At 37.8% G+C, this 27,868-nt stretch overlaps 1 protein-coding gene across 2 annotated transcripts in view; it reads right to left on the minus strand.

Moving 5' to 3' along the window:
* WDR72 (WD repeat domain 72) overlaps positions 1–27,868 on the minus strand; it is a 228,266-nt gene that overhangs the window by 135,915 nt on the left and 64,483 nt on the right. For both annotated transcript variants that reach the window (XM_034994225.1, XM_034994224.1), the window contains one exon: positions 4,933–5,135. In XM_034994225.1, coding sequence (XP_034850116.1) covers positions 4,933–5,135 — 203 coding nt within the window. The remainder of the gene's footprint in view (positions 1–4,932; positions 5,136–27,868) is intronic.

Raw genomic sequence — 27,868 nt, forward strand, 5'->3', positions numbered from 1 at the left:
AGTTACCCAAAATTGATGCAAAATATTTTGTACATTAGAAAAAAATAGCTATATGCTCTTCATTACATTAAAAACTATACCAAAAATTAACTACTCATCAAGAAGGTGAAAATTATCATTCTTTATTAAGGATTTATCCCTATGTATGCAATTAATTGTTTTCAAATACATGTTATTTGTTCTTTTCTATAGTGATTAAATTTTGGTAATAAAATATAAATAATTCAATCAAGCCTGAGTTAATGTATATTATGTAATGTTGCCACATGAATTATTATTTCATATTTATACATGTAAATTTACAGGTAACATTTTAAAGCATTATCATTTAGAAACTACTCTAATTCTGTTCTGGTTATGTTTTTGTGTCATGAAATATGAAAGAACTAACATTTCATTTTGATAAAGTAATCAGTAGTGGGATCCAATTTTTTATTGGTGGCCTACCAGTGCACCATCTGTGTTTTATGAGAGGTAGCAGGATAAAGCCCTAATAAGATTTTTCGGCAAATGGTACCAAACAGACATCACTCAAGGTCAAGTGAGGGTTAAAAAATATGTATTTCTAGAAAGCTCACTGGAATATAAATAAATGTAAATGAATTCCTTATCTATAATCAATTTTATATGTTTGGAAAAAGATGTATGTACAAGTACATCATTTAGAGGAAATGCCATTAAAAAATCTTGCTTGGATTGGGAGCTATCATGTGCACATTTGTTTTTCTCAAAAGGCAGATTTCCAAACACATGTGCATTTCATGATTTCTATCAGGGAATAGACATGATACAAGGTCTTTGGGATTGCATTCTACATAGTGCAGAAGAAGTTGGAATAAGTTGTTTTATTAAAAATTCAGGTATCCAGGGAGAGAAGATGTGTTGGCTGTTTTGCCAGTTCCTCCTAGTGCCTCATGGTCTCAAAGTCTAGAGAGGACTGTTTAGATCAGAAATTGGCAAACTGTAGCCAGTGAGCATCAAATCTGGTCCACTGCCTGTGTTTGTAAATAAAGTTTTATTGGAGTACAGCAACACTTGTTTGCTTAAGAATTGTTTATGGTAGCTTCTTTGCTCCAACAGCAGAGCTGAGTAGTTACAACAGTGAAAATCTGGCCCTCAAAGCCTAAAATGTTTATCATCGGATTCTTTACAAAAAAGTTTGCTTATCTCTGGTTAAGTTCAACACTGTCTGATACAAATAAAATGTAAACCACATATATAATTTTAGAATGCCTAGTAGCCTTATTAAAAAAAAAAACAACTCTTTAGAAACAGGTAAAATTTAATAACATATTTTATTTAACCCTATATATAAAAAGATCATTTTAACATGTGGTGCTAGCCACATTTCAAGTGTTCAATAGCCATATGTGATTAGTGGCTACCATATTAAACAGTGCAGTGCTAAACAATCAACCAGGGGGGCTGTTGGGCCCTATCCGGTAGAAAATTAGTCTTTTTTTTTAAGAAAAGGGCATTCCCAGGACACGACAATGGGTCTAAATTGTGACAGTTAAAATAATCCTATTTATTACTCATTTACAGACAAGAAATGCAAAAAAAAAAAAAAAAAGGAAAGAAAAAGAGTTTAAAAGTAAGCAACCAACCAACAGACAAAACAGGCCTTTTCTCCTTAAAATATGATGCAGCTACAAAGATTTCTGCCATGTAGACATGATTTTAGTAAGGTTGTTTATTTCCTACTTTGAAGCTAAATCCCTCCCACTGCAATTTAAACAGCTTCTATCTTGTTTTATCCTCAGCAGAATCTGAGAAAAGCAGTTCCCCATCACTAATATGATACTGTATTCCTTTAAATCCTTTAAGACTCTGGCCCTCTCCTACTCCAGAGATTTTTCTTTGTCTAGCTGCACAAATTCAACAACTCCAGCATTTCAAATTGGACCCATTTTGAAAATGTTGTATTGTGTTTGTTATTCTCTATAGAATCTGTTCCCAAATCCATATGCACTCTTCCAATGCAAGAAGAAAACTTGAATATAGCATTCAAGTAAATTCCAAATATTTCGAAACACAAGTGGCTCGCCACACAGATCTAACATGCTTTTCTTCCGTTTAAACAATTCACTCTACCATTTGAAAGTATTTCACTGCATGTCACTAAAATCCACACAAAAAAGTTCTGAGACACAAAGTAACTTTAGACATTTCTACATTTCACAGGGTTCCTGTACCTCATTTTCCTACCTCTAAAATGAGTGTGATTCAAACCCTCTTCTTTCAAACTATTTTTTTTTCTTATGAAAACCCATGAAGGATTTTATTATATTAACAATAAGGAAAATGGAGAATTTCCAAGCACTCTTGAAATTTCACACGTATTAAATTTGTAAATAAAAGATTAAGATAAAACAATCTCAAGAGCTTAAATCAAAGAGAATGAAAGGAAGATATGCAGCACATAACTGGAGAAGATAGAACTTAGGGGAAGCACAAATAAAAACAGCTCTAATTAGCAGTAAGCTCAATAATAATAGAAGTATGGTGTCTAGAACAAAGGAGGTGATAGTCCTGTTTGATTAAACTCGCCAGCTCTGAAGAGAGCAAAGGTTAGAAATCGCAGTCATCTAAGGCAAAGGGCACTTGCAAGGAAATAAAGCTGGAATAAGCCTAAAAGTAGGAAAACAAGACTCCGGCATTTTACTGCTTCCTGGAGTCAAGAAAGAAACAAAATTACATAAAGAAAATGAAATCTATATATACTATTACCACTACCTAAAGGGTAGCTCTGAGGTCCTCCAAGAAACTGAAAGAAATAGTAATCAGTTTACCTTCTGGGAATTAAACTAGTAAAATAGGCACTTGATGAATGAGATTTGCTACTACAGACCCTGGGCGTCTGACATGCACGAGTCAAGACATCTCCTTCTCGTCTGCTATTCTAGCATATAATTCCCCCTATAAGATGCACACTTTGTTATGCATAGAGAGCAGGAAAGCCACATTAAGACGGGAGTGTGGAGCAGTCATCTGGGCTCACCCACCGGGCTTTATTTACCTCAATCTTATAACATGTATGATTCAATTTCCCACATTTGGAGACTAAGACCTTATGACTGTCATTTTCGGTTGTGAATTCCAAGTTTCATCAGACTGACATACTTTTCCTTATAAAACAGAACCTATTTCAAGAACGTGAAAAGCAGTTTTGGGAATCTAAAACCAATCTGACTAAACGAGAAAAGAAAAACAACAAACCAACAATGACAGGCTGTAGCCTAATGACTGGTTTTAACATCTGAAGGAGGAAAGTATGAACAAAAGTGGGTGGCCTAAATGCAGTCTTAAAAAATAAAGATGCAAAATTTAGGAATTTGTCAATGTACATCAGCCTTATCCAAGAAACGCAGTACCTCGCATCAGACTCTCAGAGCTCAGGGAATGAGCAGCCCCTGCCCCTGAACCCCTCTGTGAAAACCCATCTCCCTCTTCCTCGCTGCTACCCTTAGCTTTGCTGCAATGACAATGTGCTGAGTGATGAACAAAATTTCAATGACATTTATCATCAGAAACTAGAGCATTGTCATTCTAGTTTGTACATGCATTTCTTGGGTGTTTGGTTAGTGTGGCTCAGTTCTCAAAAGGTTGATAAAGCCTGGCCCCACTGATGAAATCTAAATCAAGTCTTTAAACCCAAAAAGCTGAAGATCGCACGTGGTGCCCCCACCCCCAACCTGCAGCTTTTTTTTTAAATTAATTTATTTTTTAAGTAGGCTCCATACCCAATGTGAAGCCTGAACTGATGACCCTGAGATCAAGAGTCACATGCTCTATTCAGTGAGCCAGCCAGGTGTCCCACACCCCTCTTTTTCTCCCACCTTGCAGCTTTGAGGCACAGCTTGAGCAGCTCATGAAGCTTTCTTAGAGATGACATATCCTTTTGCCTCTAACCATATATATGCACATGAGATAAAACAAAGCCTTATTTAAAGTCCTTATTAATGGTATTTTAAGTCTTCATAATACTATTAAAATAATGGAAAATGTTAACAAATTAGTGAAATTTTGATTTAGAAATCCCACTTCTGGAAATATATCCCATTAAATAATACTGAATATGAAAAAAAGCTTTAAGGTTCATAGATATGTTATTCATAAAAGTGAAACATAAAAAACAATCCCTATATTAACCACAGGAAAATAATTTAATCAGTAATAGTATATGCAAAGTATAGAGCATGATGCAGTCATTAAAAAGTCATAGATAATATTATGAAAATAGGTTTACATAGAAAATACTCCATTAGATATATAATATAAATGGCATAGTTACAACAACATGATGAGGGGATAACTTAGAAATATAGATGACAAAAAGATGGAAGAGTCCCTTAAAGAAATCAGATTAAATTACCGTATTATTTTACAACTGAAAGTTCTTCATCCAAATCTCTGTGAAGGTGGTTGACTTGGTTTATGGAACTAAATGCAAACTCCATCACTGTGTATTAATTAAAGCTTGGAATCCTAAAGAGCTGGTGATCTTATAGAGGCTGAATGTATAAAAAAATTTCCATACAATAACCCAGTTTTTGTGATACCTTTTTGGTTTATCCATAAAGAAGAGGTCATATATACTCAACTGAAAAACAAAAATGGATCCAGACCACAGAATATAGCCCCACCCCCAACTGAAAACCAACTACAATTCAAAAGCTAATATAAGATTGACCCAATTACGATAGCCAGAACCTATCTTTTCAAAAAGAATGCTGTACCAAACCTAATAATCACTTTAAAAGTTATCCTGATTCACCCGAGATCACTTGGTAGGTATGTCTGGTAGATGTAATCACCTCTCAGTTCTTGTTTCTGTGCTGACATTTAATAGCCACATATCCATGAAGGAACATCACTTCTTACTCAGGGTTGATCATGTTCTCTGGAAGCAGCAACTTGGTTTGAACTTACCTTACATGAAGACTCCACCTGCAGACCAGGGCAAGGTATTGGCCCAAACTGATAGGAGCTGGAGGATCTCTGTTCTACACTTTTGTGCTTATGTGTCTCTGAGGCAAATGGAAGTACAGAATCAGGCTTTAGAAGCTGTGAATCATCACAACAACTGAGAATAATTCTTGCTCTTTCTCCTGTTTCATGTCTTTCCAAAGTGCCTGGAAAACAAGATTAGAAATAAAAAAAATTACGTACAATATTTACTCCAAAAGAATGAAAAGAACAAGACTTTTACCAGAAAAAAAATTTAAGTTAAAATTAAAATTTTTTAAGTGATCATGCCTTCTTACAAGCGAAAAAGCAGCCTGGGAGCTTTCTCTCAATTATTCAAATCATCATCTAACAAAGGCTGAAATTATGGGCTTGAAAACCTCATCTTCCTCTTTGTGCTTTTTTATCCACTGAAATCAACAGGGCATTCAATAGTTTTTAACAGTAAAATCTCTTACTTATTATATAGTATGCAAGTGATCAATAACAACCAACTATGGAATATTTTAGTGCTGTCCCCTAGTGTTTCAACTCACAAACAACAGAGAACCACAGTGCTGTTTGCTAAAAAAAGAGAAGTTTCTGTTGGTAATATATGTACATAATTTAAGTGGGATAGGACAAGCAAGAACACAGATGCTTTGTATTGCTACCTCCTTTTCCCAAGGGCCCTCACTGCTTCAGGAATGCAGACTACTCTAGAATTTTATTATTGTTGCTATTATATCCTTTGACTTTTCTTTATGTTATTAGAAGAAAAAAACAAACAAACCCACAAACAATCCTTTGCCCTCTTCTCTGCCATTCCTTCAGTTCCAGAATTTCAAGATGCTGGTAAGTTCAATTCAAATTTAAAAGGAACAAGTACAAAGTAGAGCAAAAGTATCAGAAAACAACTCACAAGGAGTTAATGCTTTTATAAAATACATGCCAAACTCTCACTGAAATCTTAATAAATATGAATTAATCATGACCGCTGTCTCTTACAAGTTCATTTACATTATTCATACTATATTAAATATAAAACTGTTATCCTACTAAGTAAAGATGCTAAGGAAAATTAACTTGACATACAAACAATACAGATTTCATCTCATATTACTCCTTCCCTATCAATGAGAAAGTAGTTGTACTAATTGTTAAGAAGGAGAAAAGTAATTCTTATTAGTAATGTTTTTTTTAAAGATTTTATTTATTTATTTGAGAGAGAGAGAGAGAGTGCACAAGGAAGGGGAAGGTCAGCAGGGGAGAGAGAGAGGGAGAGAAACCCAAGCAGACTCTGAGCTGATCACAGAACCTGATCTCAGGACCCTGAGATCACGACCTGAGCTGGAACCAAGAGTTAGATGCTCAACTGACTTAGCCACCCAGGTGCCCCTCTTCTTAATAGTATAAAGAAAATATAAATTTAAAGGAATTACAATAAGGAAATAAAAAGAATTCTATATTACTATCTTTAGATAAATAGATTCGAAGATTAGGACTATCCAGTCTTTTCTCATTTTCTCTTCCATATCATTTCTTTACAGCAACTAACCTCTTTTAGTTGGTACTTTGGATTCTAAATCAGCAACAGCTACTATGCTAAAATATTTGGTGGAAGTTTAGTCTCTAGTCTCTTAACAATGGCATATTTTTTTCATTCTAACATTTCTGCATTCATAAATTAACACCTTTAGCATATAAACTCACAAACATGTTATTTTTTCTAGGCTTTTTTTTTCCCCATCAAGATTGATATATCTTGAACAAATAAAGCTGGCAGCAGCAAGAAAACCCCTTTTCTCAAGGACAATAATAACAAAAGTTTCTCAAACCAAAGATAATATTTATTACTCCTTTCTGAAAATGACTGCATTCCAGAACTTGTAACTGTGACCCCCTAGCAAACCTCACTGACTTTCTGAGGTATCTCTCTTTGAATATGGTATCACCATGGATAGTTTCTCCTCATAGGGTTTCTATGGTTCTCAAACTGTGATTTTTTTTTTTTAAAGATTTTGAGAATTCTTGGGAAAGAATTTATTGTACTTTAATACATATAATATGTGCCTTATACTATACATTTTATACATACATATACATTATTCTATACCTAATGTCTTACACAGACATAACTATTTCTTGCATTTCTCAGTGATGAAAATACCCATGAACTTGGGCAGCCGTAATCTATTTTCATTCATGCATAGATAAATAATCAACTTAGCATCTACTGTGGGTCATTCATTCACTATGCCAGATGCTAGAAATTTATGCTAAACAAGAATGACTCAGTTCTTTCCCCTTAACTTTTCCTTTTTAAGTCTTCTACTTAACATCTCATGGTTGTGTAGAGGCAAGAAAGATCTTAAAACTAAAATGTTATAATATATAAAGTAACACAAAGTTATTTTTACTCCAAACTAAAAATCTCCCATTCTAACAGAATGTTGGACACTTGGTTTTGTGAACAATAGCTTCCATCATGAGTAGCTGTAAAGTATGTGAAAATAATTATTTTGTTCCAAAGAACTGGTGGAAGCACAAATGTGACATAAGGAATCATGAGGGTGAGTCAATTTCTTTTAAAGTTATCATAGACAAGTAAACAGCACGTTAAAAAAAATGGAGTGATTTTATTAAAAGTTCAAGACAACAGCTTTTTTTTTTTTTAAAGATTTTATTTATTTATTTGAGAGAGAGAAAATGAGAGGAGAACATGAGAGGGGGGAGGGTCAGAGGGAGAAGCAGACTCCCTGCCGAGCAGGGAGCCCGATGCGGGACTCGATCCCGGGACTCCAGGATCATGACCTGAGCGGAAGGCAGTCGCTTAACCAACTGAGCCACCCAGGCACCCCAAAACAACAGCTTTTAAAAGCCCTTGGTCAAAACACTGAGAGTGGATAAATAGCAAATCCCAGGTATGCCAGTCACCAAATCACTGTTGATTAGTTCCAAATTCACCCTACATTGCCTGCTCTGTGAAAATGGTTATATGCTCTTTAAATATTATTCCTTCAACAGCTGGTACAATGTTAACTTGTGTGGATGAAAGGTGATAAAAAAAAAAAAAAGAGGGGCACACCTGGGTGGCTCAGTGGGTTAAGCGTCTGCCTTCAGCTCAGGTCAAGATCCCAGCTCCGTGTAGGGCTCCTTCTCCCTCTGCCCCTCCCCCTGCTCGTGCAATCCTGCTCGCGCTCTCTCTCTTAAATAAATAAATAAAATCTTAAAAAAAAAAAGAAAAAAGGAAAGTCTAGCAGAAGAAAACGGTTCTGTATGCTGTGCTGCAGCAGTGTGGGGCAGCCTGAAGCACCCAGCATGCAGCAGCTGCCTTGGGCACACATTGTAGGACAGAGTACTTCTAGTGAGACATCTCTCTGGGAATGCTTTTCCCTAGCCCCTTAGGGAGCCTATTTCTGGCAAGCTCCACACCACACCACACCAGCTTCTCTACCATCCAGTGACCACAGCTATGACCTTTCCTGTAAAGTCAGTATCTCAGCCCTGGGGCTGGGGTGTCTCTTCCTTGAGCAGCCTATCTCAGCTCTAGGGGTAGTAGCTACTCCTTAAATCTGCTATTCCTATATTCTCTAGAGTCTTCTTGAGTTCTTCCCAACCAGTTCCTCATATCAAATTCTTTGTGATGGTTAATAATTGTTTATATTAAATTTTCTCTGGTCAAATTACCGTGTCATTTCTCTCCCCTGATTAGACAGATTGCTATACCGTGATAAAACACTTCCGATGCAGAATGTTCTTTTAAATAGATCCTGAAATTATGGGATTCATATAACTTCAGGGATGTATTTAAATTGTTAGAAGAGTCTATGGCAAAAACGGTAAGCAAGGAGGAACGGCATGACCCTGAGGACGTCCAACAAGCAGAGCCTTTGTAACTCTAATGACGGTCTTTGGCGGCAGACAGAATTATCACTGCTTCCTGATATTAAAGAAGTATCAGAAACCGAAGGTTTACAAACTTGCTTAATTCAACATCCAATTTCAAGAGAATTATTGCTTTCCAAAATGAACTCAATGATAACTAGATCTTTTTTTTTTCTTTTGCTCTGTGCTACGTCAAGAATACAAGCTAACTCACACTTAACTCTTCATTTGAATCAATCTGAACACAATAAGGAAAGATACGTGTGAATTACATATGATTTTATGTGATAATATAATTTCCTCCCTGAAAGTAGGTATTATGTGAAAAATACAATAAATCTATTCCAAGTAAAATTGTATTGTATAAAAATGCTTTCTATGCAAATATGTAAATATCTTGCAGTTTTTCTATTGCTTTTCCATTAACATGAGTTTTAATACAATTTGTTCTAATCATAAACTAATAATAGTACCTCTGAGGATGGAATCAATCCTGAGAAAAGAGAGCTTGGAACAATTAGTGTCCTAACAGAGTGAAGGAAAGATGTACCGGTAAGCATTAGAAGCACTTTTCAGTGATCCCAAATTGCTTATTCCTCAAAAAGCCAGTGCACAGAAATACAAGGAGTAGCAAGATCCTCTGTGCAGAGCCCTAGGCCCATATTGACAATATCTCCACTGTCTACCCTGCTTTCACTGCCAATTCAACATTGCATACCTAATCACTTTTTTTTAACCAAAACTTTCCCTGTGTTCCCCCTTTGCAACCCTGTCTAGCTATCACCCTCTCTACCTGTCAGGGATGACAGCCTGCAGACATCACTGGATGGTGGCTCAGAGGAGACCTGAGGCCAGATTGCCCTGCACATGAATCCTGGTTTTACCTTGACAGTCGTGCGGCTCTGGGCAAGTCATTTTACATTTCTGTGCCTCCGTTTCCTCACCTGTGCAATGGGGTTCATAATTATTCTGACCTCACAGGGTTACTATGTGGATTTCACTGAGTAGATATTTTAAAAGGCTTAGAGGGTTCTGGCACACTGTGTGTGCTCTTCTATATGATAGCCCCCATCTGACACATGACAAGTTCTCACTCAGCCCCTTGTGAGCAGTTTAACAAACCTCCTTGGCTCTGTGGCTCTGGGATCTGCCTGATACCTGGGCCTGGGGTCACTGCACATATGACCAGAGTGGGCCCCCCACCGCCTCCTACCTGAGACTCAAATCTTCTCAATCAGCCTTGCCTCTCAGGCTAGTTATAATCAGAATCAGTAGGATTATATTTTTGACTTATTTTTTAATCCTCTTTAGTAAACCAGGCTGAAGTCTGGCATAAATTAAAGGCTAGATAAAAACTTCTTAATGGATTATATGACATCAGCAACCTGGCTAATGATTTTTTACTGTGGCAACACCTGGGATTAAATCCAAACTCCTTGACCTACAAGTCATATTCTTGCCTCTGCTTCCTCCTGTGTCATCCTCCCCTTGCTCACAAATCAGATCTTTTTAAATACCCTTGAAATAAACACATCCTTTCCTGCTAGCTCTGTCTCACTCTTTAAGTATTAGCTTAATATCTCACCTCCTCAGAGAGGACTTTCTAAAGTAAATTCTTATCCTCTCTTGAATTGTTCTCTATCTTAGCTTCTTTCCTTTATTTTATAGAACTTAACACATTTGTATTTGGTGTATTTGATTTGCTTGCTTAAATTCAGGGCTGCCCCACTTCCAAATGCTTTTTTTTTTTTTTGCAAGTATGATTTCTATGAGCTTGGAACAAAGCAGGGGTCAATACTTGTTCACTGAATGAATAAATTAAATGTTACCCTTTTCCCTGTAGCAGGGGAAAGAGAAGGCTGTGAAGGCATCAGAGCATACCAGGGTCTCAGTGTGACGGGAGTTAACACCAAACTATTCTCATTATAAACTTCAACCCCAGAGCCAGCAGGCTGCCAGCAATGGGATTAGTACATTCACATGACAGGTGCCTCTCCTACCTCACCACTATGTGCTGGGTCCTCCTGATGCCCCAAGAATTTGGAACTGGAAAAGAGCGAATCAGTCTCTGAATGAAACATGTTAGGACTTGTGGAGTAGCCATTTCTTGCTCCAAGGACTAAGGAGCAAAAAATGCTAGTCTACAGAGAAAAAAGAATACAAAAATGCACAGAGAGACACGGGAAATGCACAAAGAAGGAAGAAAAGAGAGACAGGAAGGGAGGGAGAAAGAGACAGACCTTCACCTTTCTAGTTCTGTTTTTAGTCCCTTCCTAAGGACTACTGCCCCTGAAGTCTCTGCAACACACCCCCGAGTCCTTACAATAAATATTTCTTTCTGATAAACCAATCTATTTTTATTTTTAAATTTTTTTAGATTTTTATTTTTTTAGATTTTTTAGATTTGAGAGAAAGAAGCAGAGGGAGAGAGTCAAGCAGATTCTGCACTGAGCTCAGAGTCTGACGTGGGGCTGGATCTCATGACCCTGAGATCATGACCTGAGCCGAAATCAAGAGTTGGACATTTAACTGACTGAGCCACCCAGTGGCCCCTAAACCACTTCAATTTGGCTTCTGTTTCTTAGCTACCTGAAGGGCCTAATAAAGAAGGAACAAAGATGTTGAAAAAGCCAAGTTTGAGAACATCCAAACAGATATGCAAAGTTAACAATGTAGAGTTCCAGGTAGAGGTAGAAGAATGAAGACAAAGGCTTAGGTTTTACCAGCAGATGGGTGGGGACTAAATCCCAAGGAAAGAATGCCATCTCCAGGAGAGTTTGGAGTGAGATGTGTCAAGACACCAGCACAAAACCTTTTAGCAATTTCTGCACATAAAGAGGAAAGGGAAGGAAAAGAGGAAGATTCAGAAACTGTTGTAAATCGGTATCTTGCTAAAATATAGCCACATTTTAAGTGCATTAGGATTGTCAATATTTTTAGGATACCTACAGATTTTTTTTGTTTTTAAATAGGGCAAATAATCACTTTGTGATGTGCCTGTTATGAAATCTAATTTTGAAGTATCAAGCTATCTTAAAGCAAGATGTATTACCATGAAGGATGCTGCTTTCAGTTGTGCTAGAAGAGCAAGGCAAAGTAAAGAGAACACTTTTAGGTGATCAAATATTCCTTACACATGTAACAGACTTGAATGTCTACATAAAGAAAGGAAAGAAGGAGTAGTAATATTCCACACTTTAATTCCCTTCCAAATAGCCAAAACCTGCTCCCTTGATTTTATGTCTCTTATAATTGGCCCATATTTTTAATATTTGCTATCTTCTATCTAAACATTTTTTTTCAACTCCCACTAATATTTACCTTTGAAAATCAACAAAATTATCATGGCTCATTATCAATTAATGAAGTTTTAAATTACTTATTTTATTTTTTAAAATTTAAAAAAAATTTTATTTATTTATGAGAGAGCATACACAAGTGGGAGGGGAAGACGGAGAGGGAGAGAGAATCTCAAGCAGACTCTGTGCTGAGCACAGAGCCTGATGTGGGGCTCGACCCCAAGACCATTAGATCAGAGCCTGAGCCAAAACCAAGAGCGGGATGCTTAACCAACTGCACCATCCAGGTGCCCCTTAAATTACTTACTCTAAACCCCCAGCCAGACAAACTCTATCTTAATACTCAATAATTAGGCCCACTAAATCTGTGGGGAAAAGAATAGCTACTAGTCCAAAAGGGATAGAAATGGTTAAAAAAGAAATCATAGTCACTTGATGAATCCATCTGCAAATGATTAGAATAAGATTCAAAAATCCCCAGATAGAGTAACATTGTATCACATTATACAGAAACATTTTATTGGGGGGCGGAGCAAGATGGCGGAGGAGTAGGAGACCTGGATTTCGTCTCCTCTCAGGAATTCAGCTGGATAGGGATCAAACCATTCTGAACACCTACAAACTCAACAGGAGATCGAAGAAAAGAAGAGCAACAACTCTCTCATCAGAAAAGCGACCACTTTCTGGAAGGTAGGACGTGCGGAGAAGTGAATCCGAGGCGATATTCGGGAGGATAGACAGCGGGGGAGGGGCCTCTGTGGGCCGCTTCTGGCAAGTGATAGAGCCGCGGAGCACAAATCGGAACTTTTAAAAGTCTGCTCCGCCGAGGGACGTCACTCCGGTGGCTAAGCGGGGGGTGGAACCCTCTGGGACAGTGTGGTCTCAGGACCCTCGGGGTCACAGAAAGACCGGGGGTGCCTGAGTGCGGCAGAGCTCCTAGGTATCAGAACAGGGAAGCCGGCTGCAGAGATGGAGCCCAGGCGCGGGCTCTCAGCTCAGGGTTCCCATAAACCGGGATCAATGGCACAGTCGGGCCACTGCTCCTCCAGCAGGGACCCAACAAGTGGCAGATCTGGGGAGACTCACCTTCCTCCTCTGGGAGGAGTGGCGCGGGAGTGCATCATGGGATCTGCTGGGTTTGGAGACTCCACCCAGGGTCGGGTGCCAGAGATAGAAAGGTGCGGTCACAAGCCGGGTGAGCACGGAGTGTGGCCGGAGACCAGAGAAATGGGAGTGACTGACGGCTTCTCTTTGGGGCTCACTGAGAAGCGGGGCCGGAGTTCTCGGCTCTCCGGGGCGGAGATTGGGAGGCCGCCATTTTCACTCTCCGCCTCCAAAGCTGTACGGAAAGCTCGCAGGGAACAAAAGCCCTGGAGAGCAAACCCAAGCAGATTACTTAGCCAGGAGGGAGCAAGGGCGGGGCAATTCCGCCTCCGGCAGAGACATTTGGAAACCGCGGCAACAGGCCCCTCCCCCAGAAGGTCAGCGAGAACAGCCAGCTAAGACCAAGTTTACCGATCAATGAGAACGGCAGAACTCCAGCACTAGGGGAATACTACACATAGAATTCATGGCTTTTTTACCATAATTCTTTAGTCTTTCAAAGTTAATTTCTTTTTTTAACTGTCTTTTTTTCTTTTTCTTTTTTTTTTTTTTGAAATTTTCTTTTTCCTTTTTTCAACCAACATCTTATCAATCCCTTTTTTAAAAAAACATTTTTATTTTTCATTTTTAGAGTCATATTCTATCCCTTCATAGTAGTTACCCGTATGTTTGGCATATATATCAAAGTTGTTCTATCTTTAAAATTTTGAGATACAGTTTCTTCTAACAGATCAAAATATACCCTAAATCTCTAGTGTATGGCTTTGTTCTAGTCTCCTGCCTGATCACATTTCTCCCTTTTTTTTTTTAAATCCTCTTCTTTCTTTTTTCAAACAACTTCTTATCAATTCCTTTTATAAAATTTTTTATAATTTTCATCTTTACAGTTGTATTCCATCCCTTCATCATATCAACCCTTATTTTTGTACATATATAAGTTATTCTTTCTTTAAAATTTTGGAGGCACTTTCTTCTAACAGACGAAAATAAACCCAAGATCTAGTGTGTGGCACTGATCTATATACCAGCTTGATCATACTTGATCACATTCTGTTTTTGTTGTTGTTGTTGTTGTTTTGTTTTGTTCTGTTATTGTTTGTTTTTATCTTTATCTTTTTCTTTTTTTTCTTTTTCTTTTTTCTCTCTTTCCCTTTCTTTTCCCACCGTTTCAGGTCTTTTCTGATTTGTTTAGAGTATATTTTCTGGGGACGTGGTTACTCTGCTAGCATTTTGTTCTCTCATTAATCTATTCTCCTCTGCACAAAATGACAAGATGGAAAAAATCACCTCAACAAAAAGAACAAGAGGCAGTACCGACTGCTAGGGACCTACTCAATACAGACATTAGTACGATGTCAGATCTAGAGTTCAGAATCATCACTTTAAAGATACTAGCTGGGCTTGAGAAAAGCACGGAAGTTATTAGAGAAACCCTTTCTGGAGAAGTAAAAGAACTAAAATCTAACCAAGTTGAAATCAAAAAGGCTATTAATGAGGTGCAATCAAATATGGGGGCACTAACTGCTAGGATAAATGAGGCAGAAGAGAGAATCAGTGATATAGAGGACCAAATGATGGAAAATAAAGAAGCTGAGAAAAAGAGATAAACAACTACTGGATCATGAAGGCAGAATTCGAGAGATAAGTGATACCATAAGACGAAACAACATTAGAATAATTGGGATCCCAGAAGAAGAAGAGAGAGAGGGGCAGAAGGTATAATGGAGCAAATTATAGCAGAGAACTTCCCTAATTTGGGGAAGGAAACAGGCATCAAAATCCAGGAAACACAGAGAAACCCTCTCAAAATCAATAAAAATAGGTCAACACCCCGACGTCTAATAGTAATACTTACGAGTCTCAGAGACAAAGAGAAAATCCTGAAAGCAGCTCGGGAGAAGAGATATGTAACCTACAATGGTAGAAACATTAGATTGGCAACAGACCTATCCACAGAGACCTGGCAGGCCAGAAAGGACTGGCAGGATATATTCAGAACACTAAATGAGAAAAATATGCAGCCAAGAATACTATATCCAGCTAGGCTGTCATTGAAAATTGAAGGAGAGATAAAAAGCTTCCAGGACAAACAAAAACTAAAGGAATTTGCAAACACAAAAGCAGCCCTACAGGAAATCTTGAAAGGGGTCCTCTAAGCAAAGAGAGACCCTAAAAGCAACATAGACCAGAAAGGAAGACAGACAATATACGGTAACAGTCACCTTACAGACAATACAATGGCACTAAATTCCTATCTTTCAACAGTTACCCTGAATGTAAATGGGCTAAATGCCCCAATCATAAGACATAGGCTATCAGATTGGATTAAAAAACAAGACCCATCGATATGCTGTCTGCAAGAGACTCATTTCAGACCCAAAGACACCCCAAGATTGAAAGTGAGGGGGTGGAAAACCATTTACCATGCTAATGGACACCAAAAGAAAGCTGGGGTGGCAATCCTTATATCAGACAAATTAGATTTTAAACCAAAGACTGTAATAAGAGATGAGGAAGGACACTATATCCTACTAAAAGGGTCTATTCAACAAGAAGATCTAACAATTATAAATATCTATGCCCCTAACATGGAAGCAGCCAATTATATAAGGCAATTAATAACAAAAGCAAAGAAACACATCGACAACAATACAATAATAATAGGGGACTTTAATACCCCCCTCACTGAAATGGACAGATCGTCTAAGCAAAAGATCAAAAAGGAAATAAAGACTTTAAATGACACACTGGACCAAATGGACTTCACAGACATATTCAGAACATCACATCCCAAAGCATTGGAATACACAATCTTCTCTAGTGCCCATGGAACATTCTCCAGAATCGATCACATTCTAGGTCATAAATCAGGTCTCAACCGGTACCAAAAGATTGGGATCATTCCCTGCCTATTTTCAGACCACAATGCTTTGAAACTAGAACTCAATCACAAGAGGAAAGTCGGAAAGAACTCAAATACATGGAGGCTAAAGAGCATCCTACTGAAGAATGAATGGGTCAACCAGGAAATTAAAGAAGAATTAAAAAAATTCATGGAAAACAATGAAAATGAAAACACAACTATTCAGAATCTTTGGGATGCAGCAAAGGCAGTCCTAAGAGGAAAGTATATAGCAATACAAGCCTTTCTCAAGAAACAAGAAAGGTCTCAAGTACACAACCTAACCCTACACCTAAAGGAGCTGGAGAAAAAACAGCAAATAAAACCTAAACCCAGTAGGAGAAGAGAAATAATAAAGATCAGAGCAGAAATCAATGAAATAGAAACTAAAAGAACAGTAGAACAGATCAACGAAACTAGGAGCTGGTTCTTTGAAAGAATTAACAAGATTGATAAACCCCTGGCCAGACTTATCAAAAGGAAAAGAGAAATGACCCAAATCAACAAAATCATGAATGAAAGAGGAGAGCTCACAACCAACACCAAAGAAATATAAACAATTATAAGAACATATTATGAGCAACTCTATGCCAGCAAATTAGATAACCTGGAAGAAATGGATGCATTCCTAGAGATGTATCAACTACCAAAACTGAACCAGGAAGAAATAGAAAACCTGAACAGACCTATAACCACTAAGGAAATTGAAGCAGTCATCAAAAATCTCCCAACAAACAAAAGCCTAGGGCCAGATGGCTTCCCAGGGGAATTCCACTAAACATTTCAAGAAGAATTAATACCTATTCTTCTGAAACTGTTCCAAAAAATAGAAATGGAAGGAAAACTTCCAAACTCATTTTATGAGGCCACCATTACCTTGATCCCAAAATCAGACAAAGACCCATCAAAAAGGAGAATTACAGACCAATATCCTTGATGAACACAGATGCAAAAATTCTCACCAAAATACTAGCCAATAGGATCCAACAGTACATTAAAAGGATTATTCACCACGACCAAGTGGGATTTGTCCCTGGGCTGCAAGGTTGGTTCAACATCCGCAAATCAATCAACATGATACAATACATTAACAAAAGAAAGAACAAGAACCATATGATCCTCTCAACAGATGCAGAAAAAGCATTTGACAAAGTACAGCATCTTTCTTGATCAAAACTCTTCAGAGTATAGGCATAGAGGGTACATACCTCAATATCATAAAAGCCATCTATGAAAAACCTACAGCAAATATCATTCTCAATGGGGAAAAACTGAGAGCTTTCCCCCCAAGGTCAGGAACACGGCAGGGATGTCCACTATCACCACTGCTATTCAACATAGTATTGGAAGTCCTAGCCACAGCAATCAGACAACAAAAAGAAATCAAAGGCATCCAAATTGGCAAAGAAGAAGTCAAACTCTCACTCTTTGCAGATAATATGATACTTTATGTGGAAAACCCCAAAGACTCCACCCCAAAACTGCTAGAACTCATACAGGAATTCAGTAAAGTGGCAGGATATAAAATCAATGCACAGAAGTCAGTGGCATTCCTATACACCAACAACAAGACAGAAGAAAGAGAAATTAAGGAGTCGATCCCATTTACGATTGCACCCAAAACCGTAAGATACCTAGGAATAAATCTAACCAAAGAGACAAAGGATCTGTACTCAGAAAACTATAAAATACTCATGAAAGAAATTGAGGAAGACACAAAGAAATGGAAAAACGTTCCATGCTCATGGATTGGAAGAACAAATATTGTGAAGATGTCAATGCTACCTAGAGCAACCTACACATTCAATGCAATCCCCATCAAAATACCATCCACTTTTTTCAAAGAAATGGAACAAATAATCCTAAAATTCGTATGGAACCAGAAAAGACCCCGCATAGCCAGAGGAATGTTGAAAAAGAAAAGCAAAGCTGGCGGCATCACAATTCCGGACTTCCAGCTCTATTACAAAGCTGTCATCATCAAGACAGTGTGGTACTGGCACAAAAACAGACACATAGATCAATCTAACAGAATAGAGAGCCCAGAAATGGACCCTCAACTCTATGGTCAACTAATCTTCGACAAAGCAGGAAAGAATGTCCAATGGAAAAAAGACAGTCTCTTCAACAAATGGTTTTGGGAAAATTGGATAGCCACATGCAGAAGAATGAAACTGGACCACTTCCTTACACCACACACAAAAATAGACTCCAAATGGTTGAAAGACCTCAATGTGAGACAGGAGTCCATCAAAATCCTAAAGGAGAACACAGGCAGCAACCTCTTCGACCTCAGCCGCAGCAACTTCTTCCTAGAAACATCACCAAAGGCAAGGGAAGCAAGGGCAAAAATGAACTACTGGGACTTCATCAAGATAAAAAGCTTTTGCAAAGCAAAGGAAACAGTCAACAAAACCAAAAGACAACTGACAGAATGGGAGAAGATATTGGTAAATGACATATCAGATAAAGGGCTAGTATCCAAAATCTATAAAGAACTCATCAAACTCAACACCCAAAGAACAAAGAATCCAATCAAGAAATGCGCAGAAGACATGAACAGACATTTTTCCAAAGAAGACATCCAAATGGCCAACAGACACATGAAAAAGTGCTCAATATCGCTCGGCATCAGGGAAATCCAAATCAAAACCTCAATGAGATACCACCTCACACCAGTCAGAATGGCTAAAATTAACAAGTCAGGAAAAGACAGATGTTGGCGGGGATGCGGAGAAAGGGGAACCCTCCTACACTGTTGGTGGGAATGCAAGCTGGTGCAGCCACTCTGGAAAACAGTATGGAGGTTCCTCAAGAAGTTGAAAATAGAGCTACCATATGATCCAGCAATTGCACTACTGGGTATTTACCCCAAAGATACAAAAGTAAGAATCCGAAAGGGTACGTGCACCCCAATGTTTATAGCAGCAATGTCCACAATAGCCAAACTGTGGAAAGAGCCAAGATGTCCATCGACAGATGAATGGATAAAGAAGATGTGGTATATATATACAATGGAATATTATGCAGCCACCAAAAGGAATGAGATCTTGCCATTTGCAACGACGTGGATGGAACTGGAGGGTATTATGTTGAGCGAAATAAGTCAAACAGAGAAAGACATGTATCATGTGACCTCACTGATATGAGGAATTCTTAATTGCAGGAAACAAACTGAGGGTTGCTGGAGTGGGGGGTGGGGTGGGAGGGAGAGGGTGACTGGGTGATAGACACTGGGGAGGGTATGTGCTCTGGTAAGCGCTGTGAATTGTGCAAGACTGTTGAATCTCAGATCTGTACCTCTGAAACAAATAATGCAATATATGTTAAGGAAAAAAAAAAAGAAGAAGAAGAAGGTAGCGGGAGGGGAAAAATGAAGGGGGGGAAATCGGAGGGGTAGACGAACCATGAGAGACAATGGACTCTGAAAAACAAACTGAGGGTTCTAGAGGGGAGGGGGGTGGGAGGATGGGTTAGCCTGGTGATGGCTATTGAGGAGGGCACATTCTGCATGGAGCACTGGGTGTTATGCACAAACAATGAATCATGGAACACTACATCTAAAACTAATGATGTAATGTATAGGGATTAATATAAGAATAAAAAATAAATTAAAAAAAAGAAACATTTTATTTACTTAAAATTACATATAAATAAATGTGACACAGTGACCGACTTACTATCTATCATGGTGCTTTTCCTCAGAAGAACAATGTAGAAGATTTTCCTCAGAAGAACATTATCATAATAGGAACATAAAATCCTCCCAGGCCACTAAAATCACATATACTGTAAACCTACAAATTTTATTTTATTTTTTATCTTGTATTTTAATTCCAGTATAATTAACATATATGTTATATTAGTTTCAGGTGTACAATATATAGTGATTCAACAATTCTATATATTTCTCAGTGCTCATCAGAATAAGTGTGCTCTTAATCCCCTTCATCTACTTCACTCATCTCCCCATTCACCAACCCCCAGTCTGGTAACCATCAGTTAAAACTACAAATTTTAAACATTTTGTTTTATGAAAAACTAAAAACATTTTCAATTAAGTACTCTGCTTATTATGGGATTGTTAAAAATCAAAATTTGGTAAGTAATTCCTATTATGTAAATAGTAATGAAAATAAATTGTACTTATTTGAAAAAGCTTAGCAACAACAAAAAACATGTAAGTGTACACCTTATAGAATTGTCTTTTTTTTTTTTTTTTTTCCCCCAGGCAGGCATTTTCTAACTGATTCCACCACAGTAATGGACTGTGAGAGAGTGGGCGGTTATATTTCAGAAGCACTATCTCTAAAACAGAATAGGCTAAAAAAAATGGCCTCACTATTAAATTTAGTAGTCAAAGTCATGAAATCAGGTTTCAGCAAAACAGCTGACTGACAGCTGTCATTAAACTCCATGTAGCAAGGAATTTGACCACTGGGTCTGTTGTAAGATTTATCATCTATCCTCAGTTTCACATGAAGTTCATTGCCTTGCTCACAGAATCATATGGAGATCGACCTGGTGCCCCCTTCCTAACAAAACCATTTCACAGTTACTGCATCTTACTCCAGAAAATGTATAACTGATGGGGGTTCTGACCAGAAGGAGGGAAACTGGAGGTATCAAACTTAGCTAACTAGAAAGTGATGGAAGGATGTGGAAAGGGAATGGATCCGAAAATATTAAATTAGGCATGAAGGTACATACCTTCATTCTTTAATATGTTTGAATATAATATATTCAGCTCTAGAATAGACTGTCAAGGATGTGGCTCATTTTGTTCTATATAAAGGTCCTAATATGATAACAAACTCACCAATGGCTTCACGTCAACCTTCTATACCTTTAGGGCATATAGAATACATTGTTATAAAGTCCCTGACCACCACGACCTTAACCCTAGTTCTGCCACCCCCTCCAGCACATTCAGAGCAACACTGGAACTTATCAGCTGGGCCACACATCTAATGCTGACCGCTGACCTCCAGAAAAACAGAATAAAGGGGGGGTGGGGTGAAAGAAAAAAGGGACCGAAACACATAAAGGTTTATAGTTGCTGAGATGTCTAAGGAATACAAATAATGCATTCATTTTACAATGCATCATGGAACACTACATCAAAAACTAATGATGTACTGTATGGTGACTAACATAATAAAATAAAATTAAAAAAAATTTAAACTAAGTTTCTTTTTTTAAAATGTATTTATTTATTTTTGATGTAGTGTTCCATGATTCATTGTTTGCGTATAACCCCATTCAGTACATGACCTCTTTAATACACATCACCAGGCTAATCCATCCCCCCCTCCCCTCTAGAACCCTCAGTTTGTTTCTCAGAGTCCATAGTCCCTCATGGTTCGTCTCCCCCTCGGATTTCTCCCCCTTCATTTTTCCCTTCTAAACTAAGTTTCTTTTTACAAGGTATTTACTCATTAAATATTCCTTCTTCTTAAACATGTGCTAACACCATAGAATCTACTATGACTTAATTTTTAACCTCACCCTAAAACTAATACAATTTACAATCACTTGAAGTGGTGAATGTTTACAGAAAAGTGTTTCTGTATTATGATGTGACGAATATATCTAATTAAGTTTATAATTACTTATATGCAAAACATCAAAATTGTACTGCTTCTGAGTATTGCAAAATGTCATTCATTCTGTATTGTTTGATTTTTTTTACACGGGGTATGCTTATTTTTTAATTTTAAAGTATTTCAAGAATAGTTCTTTATTTCCCCTCATGCTTTAGGTTGAAGGTTAAGTTAATTGGAGGATACAATATCCTCGATGAGATTTTATGCTATCATTTATTCACTTAGGTAAATATCTTGCTGAGTTGATTTGGAATTTTGCCTGGATAGAGGAATTGTACTGGGAAAGAAAAGCATGGGGCACAGTCTGCTGAATAAGGTTCTGGATAACAGGTGAAGGCATATCAAAAGTCTCCTTTTTGGGAGTGGGTACAGTGGAGCGAGCAGGGCACAAACACTTTAATTGCAATCAATTTCCCCTTTGGGACATGGCAGTCTTTCCCTTAGGCAAATAATGAGTGATCAAAGCTCCAGCAGACATGTCAGGGTTTAATTTGAAAGCACCAATGCTTTGTGTACCCTCACTATAGTCCTGGCTCCCCAGGTCATCTGTAAAATTTCATTCCATGTTCCTGCAGCCAGTGACCCAAAAATCTTTTCCCATCTCTTCAATCTTCTATCGCATGGACTTACTCAGAAATGGGAATCTCCAGAAAGGATCCTACCTGCACACCGATATGACAGGAAGAATTCTAAGATCCCCAATGACTGTGGTCTTTATATGATGCCTTCCCTAGTGAATATGATGAAACAGCACTACAATGATTATGTTGTTACATGGCAAAAAAGGGACATGGCAGAGAAAATTAAGGTTTCCAACTAGCTGACCTTAAAATAGGGAATTATTCAAGTGGGCCAGGCCTAATTAGGTGAGTCTGTTAAAAGCAGAGAGTTTGGGGGGCACCTGGGTGGTGTAGTCAGTTAAGCAACCAACTCTTGGTTTTGGCTCAGGTTGTGATCTCAGGGTCTGCTTCAGGCTCTGCGTTCAGCATGGAGTCTCCTTGAGATTCTCTCTCCTTCTCCCTTTGCAACCCCTCATGCTCTCTCTCTCTTTCTCAAATAAATAAATCTTAAAAAAAAAAAAAAAAGCAGAGTATTTTCTCTAGCTCATGGAACAAGGGGAAGTCAGATAAATTTAAAGCATAAGAAGGACCCAAAGTATCCTTACTGGCTTTGAAGATGGAGAAGCCCACATACAAGGATCAGAGAGGCCTCTCATAGCTGAGAGTGATAGCTGGTGAACAGCCAGCAAGGACCTCAGAACTACAACCACAAAGAACTAAATTCTGCAGAGGCCCTGAATAAGCTTGGAAGTGAATTGTACTCCAGAGCCTCCAGTTGAGAGCCCAGTTGGCAGAACCTTGAATTCAGCCTCGTGAGACGCTAAGCGGAGAACCTAGTTGAGCTCACTTAGACTTTTTATAGAACTGAGACAGTAAATGGATGTTGCTTTAAGGAGCTAAATTTGCGGTAATTTGTTACACAGCAACAGAAAACTAATACAATTAGGACTTGTAGAAACACTTTTACTGTGGACCATGTTTAGACCTCAATTTTTTTATTATTATTTTCATTATTTTATATGTGAGATTCCTGCCTCATAAAATAAATAATTACATAAACACATAAAGTCATAAAAACAAATGTGAGGACTGGTTAGACATTTAATTCTTTTTTAATAACCCTTTTCCCATCCTCCTGCTCTATTAGGAGCCATGAAGATATTTGCTAAATAGCTTGTGATTAAGCAATCATATACCACATCAAAAAAAAAAATGCCTTCTAAAACACTCAATTATTTTAGAAAAAAATTGTATGTAAGATTCGTATTTTTTCTTCCTCTTTATCATCTTCATCATTATCAAAATTACCATTAGTTACCATTAAGTTTATGTGCTAAAGTGCTTTGTTCACTTAATATACATTTTATTTAATTTTTAAAACAATTCAGCAGGTTATAAAACAAACGAACAAAAAAACCTCTGAGGCTCAGAAAGGATATTTGTGTGTATCAAATACCCTGTGTGTCTCAGGGTATTTGTATCCTCTGGTTGGGAGGATGAGTTAGGACAGGCACTTGGATTAAAAGCTAGGAAGGAACAGTAATGCCATGGAGTGCAGTTGCATTTCCACCACAGACCCTGAGGACTGGCATGTTCAGCACTGAGTTTAAAGTAGATAATGTTTGGAAGAGAATTGAAGAGTTTGACTGTCAAGGTAACCAGTTAAGAAATTTTCAATAGTTTATGTAAACGATAATAAAGATCCCAACCTGTCTCTAAACCATTTTATTTTTAAATGTTTTTGGCACCTCTGAAATATATAATTCCATGTTTTACTGGAGGCTTATAAAATAAATGTAGCACACAGTTTATCTTTCAATGACCCAGGTTCATCACTAGACACTGTTGATAGTATTGGGCCCAGGAAACAGTACTACCCTCTGGGATTACTGATTAGTAGGACTTTCATTGAACAGGTTGTTTAGGTTTCTTTCATAGCCAGGGGTCTTTGGTGGGTTCCTCACTCTTAAAAATTTTATTTCTTTATTTGAGAGAGAGAGAATGAGAGACAGAGAGCATGAGAGGGAGGAGGGTCAGAGGGAGAAGCAGACTCCCCGCCGAGCAGGGAGCCCGATGTGGAACTCGATCCCAGGACTACAGGATCACGACCCGAGCTGAAGGCAGTCACCCAACCAACTGAGCCACCCAGGTGCCCCGGGTTCCTAACTCTTTAGAACCATTTTCTTTTCCTTCTTTAGCCAGAGCACTTTTTTTTAATTTGAGTAGAGTTTACGTACAATGTTGCATTAGTTTCAGGTGTACAACATAGTGAGTGGACAAGATTATAGGTTATGCTAAGCTCACTACAAGTGTAGCTACCATCAGATACCATACAATACTATTACAATATCATTGATTATATTCTCTGTGTTGTGCCTTTTATTCCCACAACTTATTTATTCCATAACTGGAGGCCTGGATCTCCCATTCCCCTTCACCCATTTTGCTCATCTCCCCATCTCCCTCTCCTATGGCAACTATCAGTTTGTTCTGTGTGTTTTTAGATCTGTTTCTGCTTTTTGTTGGTTGCTCATTTTTTTAAAATTCCACATATGAGTGAAATCATGTGGTATTTGTTTTTTCAGTCTGACTTATTCACTTAGCATAATACCCTATATGTCCATCCCTGTTGTGACAAATAGCATGATTTCATCATTTTTATGGTTGTGTAGTATTCCATTATAGATATAAACCATGGAAGGAGTCCTACAGCATATAGATAGGTCCTCTGGCATCAGCCATTGCCTTCCTTACTCAGTGAATTAGAATTAGATTCTAAATTAGAAAACAACGGAATATTATGCAGCCTTAAAAAGAGAGAGTGTTCTGACAGGTGCTATAGTGTGGGTGAACCCTGAGGACACTATGCTAGTGAAATTAGCCAGTCACAAAAAATATATATTGTATGATTCCACTTATATGAGTAGTCAAATTTACAGAGACAGAAAGTAGAATGATGGTTGCCAAGAGCTGAGGGGAGAAAGGAATGGGAACTTATTTTTTTTAATGGGTACAGAGTTTCATTTGGGGAAGATGAAAAAGTTCTGGAGATAGATGGTGGTGACAGTTGCACAATAATGTGCATGTACTTAATCCCACTAAACTTTGCACTGAAAAACTTAAAATGGCAAATTTTATGTTATAGGTATTTTACCACACAAAAAAAGCATCTATGTTGATAAGATAGCCCAAGGAAAATACAAACAAAAAGAGAAGTACACCGAGAAGAGACCCAGGGAATAATATAAAGAGGGCTTGCAGAATCAGCACAATGAGAAAGAGGGGCTGTTGGCCATCAGGGGAAGAGGATGCCATGTAAGGCTGAGGATGGAGAGACAAGAAGGACATTGGTGACAGTGATTGCAGACAAGTATCTGCTACCCAGAGGATGACAACTCATCTTGGGAGTGAGGGGACCTCAAGAAGAACAGTTCCATTGGAATAGTGTAGACAAAAGCCGGATTAAAATACATTCAATAAATGGGAGACAAGAAAACAAAGACAGAGTATAGATGGCATTTTGTAGAAAACTATCAATTACTTTGGGGAGAATGGCAAAGATAATAGAAACTCACAATTCCTTATCTAAAACATTTAGGGCCATAAGGCTTTAGAATTCAGGATTTTTCAGATTTTGGAGAGATAAGATAATGCACATATGTATATTGTATAACAGCTATAGGAGAGTCTAGGAGAGCAGACAGTAATCAAACAAGTCATTTGTCTGCAGGTAAAAAAAAAAAAGAATATTTACACTTAGTGGAATAAATAACTTCATATGAGCTAAGGTTTGGTTTTGTTGCTTTAACACAAACTAATAAAAAAAATCCCTTTTGTTTTCAGAGCTTTTTATATTTTAAATTGTGGCAAAAAGAATATGGAGCTGTATTCAAAATAATTGGTAGCTAGGAGGCCAGAAGTAATAAAAGAGATAATCTCTGAGATGAATTGCTAGGATGCTCTGTTTACTGTAAGGTAGGATATTACATCGTGAATTTGACTTCTTATATCTACATAGGTAAGCTAAGTCACCTAATTCCAAATCCCAAGTTTTACTGATTGTTTTGTCTCTGCCATCTATAATTAAATGGTAATTTGCTAAGAATTCCTTTAAAACCAGTGCTTTAAAGAAAACACAACTTCCTTTATAAAATCATTGATGATGGATAGCTTCACTAATAGATCAATCTTGGAAAAATGATCATGGTTGTAAGAAATGAAGATAATAAAATTTTTAAAAAAAATGATAGACATAAAATAAGGAACATGTAACAACATGGTTTTCAAACTAGACTTACAAATGATGCTTCTAAAAGTAAGAAAAATGTGATGATTAAAAAAGTTAAACCTCCAGTGCAAATCATGGATTAAAAGTAAATTGTTTTGTCAAATCTTATTCCAATTATTTTCCTGGAATCCCAGCCCATAAACATTCTCAGTTCTGATTTATCATTTAGTAAATGATTTGGATAAAGTCTTTATCGGATAAATAAAAGACTTTATCCAAATCATTTAACTAAATTTACAAAAACAATTTGCTATCCACTTAAATGATGAACTAACTATAAGATGACATCCTGTGTCCCTCAGTGGAGCTTCTATTACTCTGATGCTTCCAAGAGACTGCAAAAAGCCCTTTGTCTTCTCAGCACACAGACCTAGAGGGGAATGGAATCCACAGGCACATGAATGTGAATAGGACTGGGGAAAATAGTGGACCAATCCATGCCCAGGCCTTTTCGACTGGCTGACATTAGCAACCAACATTTTTTGTAGCACAGGAGATAAAATCTGACATTCCCACAGTCAAATTCTCTGCTCACCACTCCCAGCCAAGGACTTGACCTTTGGATTTGTTTTCACCTGATTCATCCCTAGAAACATGAAAGACCCTTCCCATCAAATCCTAACAAGTAGGTCAGTGGTAGAAGTTGGATATTATTGATACATTCCGATGAATAAAGTGCATCTGATTATCCTTAATCTTTCAGCCAAATCAGAGAACCTACTTTCCCAGAGAGTAACAATCATTACAGTCCACTGAGTCTTGCTTTTCCAATCATTTCTGCGGCAGCTGGCTACTGGGAAGTTACTAGGGAATTGAAAAGAGGCAGCGTGAGGAGGGGCAGTTGGCTCCTTTGGGTTTATTTCGCCAAATATGGCAGCCGTGAAACCCACTAACATTCCAAGTGTCCATAGAAAATGCTCGCAGACGGGCCAAGCAAAGGAGGAGCCACAGAGCAGTCATCCTGATTTGTTCCTCTTTTGGCTGCCGTGGAATAAGCTCCTGAGATTTAATTCAGACACGTAACAAACATATCCAAGCAGCATGTGATCCAACAGCGTAATCAGACCGCAGGAATCAGTTAAAAGTGATGATAGCAAGTATTTCCTTTACTTAAGTAAAACCCAGGAAGATAGTAATCGACAAGGGAAAAAATAAAGCAGCGAAGGGTGGGACTTAATTGGTGAAAGTAACTTTAAGAGAAAAAAATATTTAGCTTTATCATTTGAAAGAGATTCTGTTGATTTTCATATTTGTTTCTGAGCATACAAAATGTT

Source organism: Mirounga leonina, unplaced genomic scaffold (assembly GCF_011800145.1).
Source record: "Mirounga leonina isolate KUSES-001 unplaced genomic scaffold, KU_Mleo_1.0 Mir_91, whole genome shotgun sequence".
NCBI classification, from domain to species: domain Eukaryota; kingdom Metazoa; phylum Chordata; class Mammalia; order Carnivora; family Phocidae; genus Mirounga; species Mirounga leonina.